The 7,735-nt window shown below is 32.4% G+C and overlaps 1 protein-coding gene across 1 annotated transcript; it reads left to right on the top strand.

The window, feature by feature from the left end:
- Nucleotides 1-5,910: 5,910 nt before the first annotated feature.
- On the top strand, nt 5,911-7,189 carry LOC132756450 (somatostatin receptor type 2-like; the record flags this gene model as incomplete). The annotated part of the gene is made up of 1 exon (XM_060747523.1): nt 5,911-7,189. A coding segment is annotated over one exon (1,230 nt), but the record flags the coding sequence as incomplete, so codon positions are not given.
- Nucleotides 7,190-7,735: the final 546 nt, after the last annotated feature.

The following is a 7,735-nucleotide window of genomic DNA, read 5'->3' as shown; positions in this document are numbered from 1 at the left end:
ACTGCTTATATTGGATGCGTACACAGCTGCAATGTCTATATCAGACTCGGCTAGCACCTGGTCCAATATAGGTTTGGCAGCTCTGTACTCGTCAAATAGAATTAAATATTGCACTCAATAATAATGTATTATAACGCCATGAAATTGTGAAAAATCATTACCATGAGAGATGATTAATTATTCCGGTTATAATACACTAATCATTATCAGGTAATTACTGCGAGAGGAGATAATATGGGGACATTGTAATCGGTTTACGAAGCTAATTTCCCTATATATTTAACTAATCATCTACATCCCCTAAGAACATCCAGAAAAACCAATATGGTATAAAAATTTCTACATTTATTCTGTTTTGTATTAGTTTCCATTAATGTTTTCATTGACTGTATTTCTTATAACAAACATTGTCGTTATTGGAACACAAATGTAAGTATTTTATTTATAGTTTCTGTTCTTTATATATATTATATTTATGTAAACGTAGATTAGTGTTTATCAGTAAGCAGTTGCTAAATTAAGTGTGCCAAGAACGGCCCTGCCGTTCGACCGATTTAATTTGGTAAATGCATACTAATGAACGCTAACCAAATAGTGTTTTAACAGTCGATTTACCAGACTGATTAACCGTTTGCCGATGTACCAAAGTAAATGTCTTTCGATTCATCTAAAATACTGCAATCATATTGGACAAAAAATGATTTTAAACACTAAATTCGTAAATATTAAAGAAGAAACACTTTTTTATTGATGACTTTCTTGAATTAAGAAGCCAATAATAATGAATTTACACAATAAACTTTATTATTTCCGTTTACTTTAATTCTATTTCATTTTCTTTTTTATTTTATAATCTGAAGTGGCTATAACTGGTTATCATCGTATTAATTACTCAAAAAACGGAAAACTTATCACAGTAGTTTTGAAGAAATAAAACATCATGGATGGAATTCTTGATATAAAGAGCATCTCGTTACAATAAATCTTAATAACATTTACATTAATATAAGGTTGCATTGTGTATAAAATAAACTATACACTCTCCAAAAATCGCTATGGTACTTCTGCAGTTGAAGTTGTTCCGTCTTATTTTGTAGTTTTAGATGCAAAAATCACCTCGGTCGTAGCTAATATATACGGTAATTTAATTGTACTCTAAGACAAATATCATTAATATAATGCTGGTAATTATAAATAGAGTATAGATAGGAATATACAATAAATAAATGTACCTAATAATATTTGAAATGTACAATTTGTTAAAATGTACGATTGTACAATGATATACAGCTTATATTTTATTGAATTGCGAGAGAAATGCTTTTCATCTGTACTTAAATAATTTTCATGAATTCCCTCTTAATAATCCTTTTTTTCAAAATATAAAATGTTAACAAGTTTACTGTATACATTAAATTTGTATCTTAATTAACCAGATTAATCATCAATTAAGAAAGTAATTTGAACATATTTTAAAATATTGTATACATTTTGAATAAGTTTGAAAGACAGTTATAATCTGAGGTAAAGGCTTTCGGTGATTTTATAATGCACTATATACATATTCAAAACTATTTATCAAAATGCATATAAAATTAGGATAATTAAGTCAGAATAATTCAATGTATTAAGGATCCGCATAAAGTGTTTCAAATATAACTTTGTGACAGGATATTGTCGAGTTATCTATTTTACTCTTTTACTTTATCAATTTTTACACTCGTGTTTTATTTATCCTATATCAGATATCCAAATGCGTATTAAAGGTCCATTATGCATCAGAAATGCCTTTATCTTCCTTTAGCAAAATCTTTTATTTTTTAGTGTCCTTTTTGTTTCGAACGTTAGCCAGTCACTCGAAACTTCTTTCGCTTATGTTGCTTTCATAACAATTAGTGAAGTAAACGCTATTTTGCTTACATTTTGGTACTCTTATCACAACTTATTTGAGCCGCGTCATGACAAAACCAACATAATGGGTTTGCGACCAGCATGGATCCAGACCAGCCTGCGCATCCGTGCAGTCTGATCAGGATCCATGCTGTTCGCTTACAAACCCTATTACAAGTAGAGAAACTGATAGCGAACAGCATGGATCCTGGTCAGACTGCGCGGATGCGCAGGCTAGTCTGGATCCATGCTGGCCACAAACCCATTATGTTGGTTTTGTCATGACGCAGCTCATTTCATATTCAGCAATTGTAACATGTTCTAAAACAATTAATTAACATTGCAAAACTCCAGTATGCCTTTTCTAAGGGAAGGGAAAAATCTTATTTGATTTTGAGGCATTACATAATGCGCATTTAAACTTAACGCAATCTTCCACCCATTTAACTACAGGTATGTGTCCTAGTAATGCGTACAGTGAAAACAATACCAAAACATGATATACCGTAATATGATAAAATTGCAATTATGACGAATTTTAATGGTGAAATGCTTCCTTTTTTTAATTAATTTCTCTTCAAGACTATCAGTGTCAAAAAGAGAGAAAAATATATTCTTCGTATTCAGTATGCTAGACAATAGATAAGTTATTTTTACAACTACGCTAGTATTTAATTAACTATGCCATCTGAGACATTTAAGAATATACACAATAAGATATTTTTATATTAAGATTACTTAATAAAAACATGTCATCGAAATATTAACATTTTCCAATTACCACATCTGCTTTCCTGCAGAAAAGAGTTGGATCAGTTTTTTGTGGCAACATAAATCACATTATTTAAACAATGATACTATTCTATAGTTATTCAAAAAACAAATTGATGCATTGGTGAATATAATAATGTCACATCTGTTTGCGTATGTCTGAGCAATTATAGTATTACATTTTTTACATTTTAAAGCAGCCTTAAGCTTTTATTTTTGTCGGAAAAACAAGTCTGCGTTGTTTCAAACTAAGTAACTCAGAGACTCAGTAAACGTCGAGATCTATTACTAACGCATCAGTGACTTTCGTTTCTGAAAATAGATCGGGAAACGGATCGTCTACTTTACTTATTCATATAGAGAGTGGGCCGGTAGATTAGAGGTATCGAGGATTTCCCACTTTAACTCTCTTGATTTGATTAGTATATGAAAAAAAAACATATTTAACCTTTAGTAAGGCTGAAAGCCGCTTTAAGAAACATTAATTTATTACAATAATGCTACCTCTTCTCTTGCGTTATCAAAAAGGAAAAAAAAAAACGAGAAAAAAAAACGAACGACTGTCTTTGTTAAAACATTACTACACGTGGAACCTAATTTGAAATGTTACTTAATTTTCATTTCAGCACGAGAAGGCCAATCTTTCAAATATCGCTACTTTTCCTGTTATTTATGGCAAAAAAAAACGTTTCAAAAACACGCTTTTAAATACTTAATCTCTATACAAAATAATTTTTCTGCAATACTAAGACATGGGAAAAACCTGATTTTATATTACAAAGATGTCGTTACAAAAAATAAGCGTCTGGTGGTTTAAAAAGAAAAGTAGAGAAAATGTATGGCATATTTTCTGTGTGTGTATTTTATTTCTACTCACAAAACAGAAAATAGGAGCGTTTTTATATTTATTATTATTATCATTATTATATTATTGTTTGTTGTCGCTAATACACACACAATCTATGACAGTTTTCACGAAATGTTACGCAAAATTGTTCATTTCCCAAAAGGATCATAACGGAACACTTTTCTGCTAAGCACGGGCTATATTCCATTAAAACAGATGAAGAAATAAACGGCGAGCTTTATCTTTTTTTGACAGATTTGTTAAGGGACAAATTTTGGTGTTTGATTTAAGAGTCTCTAAATACAAGTTTGACTGTATAAATTTTATGTACTACAGCATTCTCTGAATCGAGGTATAGCCACGCTGTAAACTGAGATCCGTATTCTACATATTGTTCTTTAAAATAACCTTTAGTTTTTCTTAAATTTTATTTACGTGATTTTCTTCTACAAAAACGTCCTTAAAAAGGTTTATTTGTTAATTCAAAGCAATCGCACCGCTTAATGCTTAATCACATCAACAAACAATAAGCACAATATTCTTATATTTTACACCACACGAAATAATTTTCTATTTCAACCGAGTTTATCAAACAGATTGGTAATACTATATATATCTTAAGAGCTAAATGATATATATTTTATGTACATCTTATCATATGAAGAACTTATCTTGGAACGTAGCAAAATAAATAGCTGTTAAAAAATCTTTGTTATTTCTAACTTTCAGGAAAGTAAATGAAAAACTTGTTATGTTATTTTTTGTCATTTAAACATTCCTGGGGTCAATGTTTCAACTAAAAATTCAATCATGCAACTGATTGTAAATGACTCCTACCGCCTCTTTGATATCTAAATACATTCCGTAGGAGTATTTATTACGGAGAATCAAATAAGTCAAAGCGTATTTTTGAATGTTTTGAAGAAATATTTCTAAAACCAATTAAGGAAAACGAATGTATTTTCTGACTATTTATGTCAGTAGTCGTGCGAAGGAAATTACAAGCTGTGCAAAGCCTGATCATCACCGACAGAATTCCGCCTACGCTGTAGTAACTGTTAATATTAAATACACAAAAAAATATGATTCGTGGGTCACTAATTGTGTATGTTTGTCTGTAACCGATGGCTATGAGTTAAAACCACAGGCAGAGCCAAACATTTTGGACGCCCTTCCAGCTCTGAAAATGAATGCAAAACGGTTATCAAACTTGGCCTACAAATCAATCCCCTAGACTTTGTTAAAAAATCGATTTTTCCCTTTTTATGATTATAAAAAACGAAGAAAAGAAGTAATTTCGTAACTAATAATAATCCCAGATAAAATACGCCAATTTTTAAGATGCTTTTTTTTTTTTTTTTTTTTTATAGAAATACGACAGTTTCCTGTAATGAAAAAGATCTCCAAAATAAGCTTTTGGTGTGATAAACAAGAGACACAAATGAGTGGAAATAAAATGGGGCATGATCAAGAGTAAATGAATGCGGCGTTTAAAAAAAACAATAAAAACAATCAAATAAAAAATTGAAGACAACCAAATAAAACTTATTTAACCCAAAATATCCATATTGGTATACATATTTAAAATAATTTTCGCAACCTGTCTTTAAAATCATCAACATTTTCTTTTTTATCTGAACTTCTTACCGACCGTTTTTCTAAGCCAAAACAATATACAAGTATATTTTTCATAGAAATGATGACCTATTCCTACATCCCTGTAAAATTCTTTAAATTGCTTTCGTATTTATAATAAAAAAGAAAAAGAAATTACATCAGATAAATATATTAATAGAAAAAAACACATAAGATAGAGCATTGATCAATTCAAAGTCTAGACGAATGTGACAACATTATCTGTAAAGATGAAAACTTCATACATTTATATGGAATATTCACAATACGTTCACAAAAGGCATTGATAAAATCGCTATCCGATGTTCCCTTTTTTATAAGAATTTGATCCCTGCCTCTTCTCCCAGCTCTCTGATTCCTTCCCATATGCCCTTACCCTTTTGTTGACCTTGTAATTCATTCCCTTCTTTGGTGTCATTTTTGGTTGAGCTATGATATCCTATGTTGAGTGTTTTATAATGGCGCCCCGCCTGTGCTTTGCCACAGTGCACTCTTATAATTTGGTTGGTTACCTGCTTTGGCTACTTGTAGGTTGTCCTGCGTTGCTGAATTTTATGCTAAAGGGTAACGTTCAATAAGTGCCACCTGCGCTCGTTGATAATTGATTTCACATTTCTTAAATCTATTTGAGATGCATAGAAGATTTTTCTGAAATAAGTGAATATAATAATTCACAGAAAAAGAAAAGAACTGGATATTCAAATTGTCCAATCCACATTTGAATAGTTGTTCAAATGTAATTAACTTTATGTTGTATTTATTTTCAGATGTCAACGGTATTTGTAAGTGGGTCTACATGTCCATATACATACGATGTTATAGAAGATCTTGTTGGGAAGAATGTTACCGACGAAGATGCAAAGGCCTGGCCATGTGAGCTTAGAACGGTTTGGGTTGAAATCCGTCCACTCGTTAATATCGTACGGTTTTTGTTGTCATATGGTACTTCTTTAATTGTGATAGTGGGAGTCTGTCTGAATATTTTGTCATTCATTGTTCTTACTCGGAAAAGTATGAGAAAAACCACATCGAATCTATATCTTGCGTTCCTGGCTATTTACGATACGCTGTCTCTGACATTCAACTTTATGATCGGCGTTATCCGTGGAAACAGCGAGTCTGCAAATAAGTCCTTTCAAGAAAGTGAAGCATTATGCACCTTCCACGGAGTTGTTGTTGAATTGTTCAATCTCCTGTCCGTCTGGATTATTGTAGCGTTCACAATTGAACGTTTCCTCATGGTGAAGTTTCCTCTGAAAGCCCGAACATGGTCCCCAAGGAAAACTATTGTTACCTTGTTCATAGTCTCAGCTGTTATGACCCTCATTTCATTTCATAAAATCGCAGTTTCTGGTTTTGAAGGTGACTCTGTATTTGGCTATAAGGCGTGCAAAACAAGGAGGAAAATCTTCAAAGAAATAATCTACGTCTATGTTGCGCTTAATACATGGCTACCAACATTCCTTCTTGTTTCATTGAACATGAACATCTTGTTGGAGCTCAAGAGAAACCGCGCGAAACGCGAGCAGATGTCAATGACAACAATGTCAAAGTCTGATGAAAGAGCAACCCGACTGTTGCTGGCTGTATCCAGCACATATGTTCTGCTCGTTTTGCCGCTTGGGATTGTCCAAAGCACCGAGTTGGTATGGAACGGTTCTATGACAGTTCCACCTGGCGATCCAGACTATATATACTTCATGAGTACGAAAATTAGACTTAAGTGGACAAGAGCTTTCTTCTTTGCGTTCTACCAATTGAACTTCGCAATCAATTTCTTTCTGTATGTAGCTTCATCTTCAGCAGTTCGTTTCAGAGCAAGCTTGCGAAAGCTTCTAGGTATGAAGCCTGCACAAGAAGATATGACGATTACTCGCACTGTCATGAAGAGCAATTCAGTAGCGCCATCTGGCGTTGATGATCTTCAAAGTGAATATAGAGATATCGACCTTCCGGGAACATCAAATAACGCCGACAATCTCGAGTCGCAAGCTTAAACATTGATCACAATTTCACTTAAATATAGCATTCGAATATCATTTTCCTGTGTATTTGAATACACTGATAACATCGAAAATACTGTATTATCTTTGCAAAATTTTAAGTAGATTCTACCTGTACGTGAAAATTTACCAGAAGTGAATGGTTTAGAGTCCGTTATTAAATGCTGAAAATTAAATGCTACACGAATGCGTTGTCAATCCCAACCTTCAACAGATTCATACATGTCGGGACGAGAGGAATTGTTAAAAAATATGGAAACAAAGATCAACAATGCAAAGCGGCGTTCTCAAAATCTTCCAGCTCCATCTTATAATTACAGTATTTTGATCTCGACATATGATATGATATTCAATATAATGAAGAATGTAACTTTTAGAATAATTTTCCAGATTAAGATCCATTGTCAAATTTCGAAAATGAGAAAGCACTCGGTGAGATCAAATAGTTGACAATCGCTTATACCGTTGTGCTTTTCGTGAGGAAAGAATGGACAGTGCAACATCTCTTACTTCTCATTGCAACGGTTTAAACTTTATTTTAATCCCTAACACTACATGTAATGGAATCATCAATATAACACTGAGATAA

The sequence above is a fragment of the Ruditapes philippinarum genome, unplaced genomic scaffold (assembly GCF_026571515.1).
Source record: "Ruditapes philippinarum isolate M1 unplaced genomic scaffold, ASM2657151v2 ctg6285_1_1_1_1, whole genome shotgun sequence".
Classification (NCBI taxonomy): Eukaryota; Metazoa; Mollusca; class Bivalvia; order Venerida; family Veneridae; genus Ruditapes; species Ruditapes philippinarum.
This window is presented reverse-complemented; position numbering and strand designations above follow the sequence as displayed.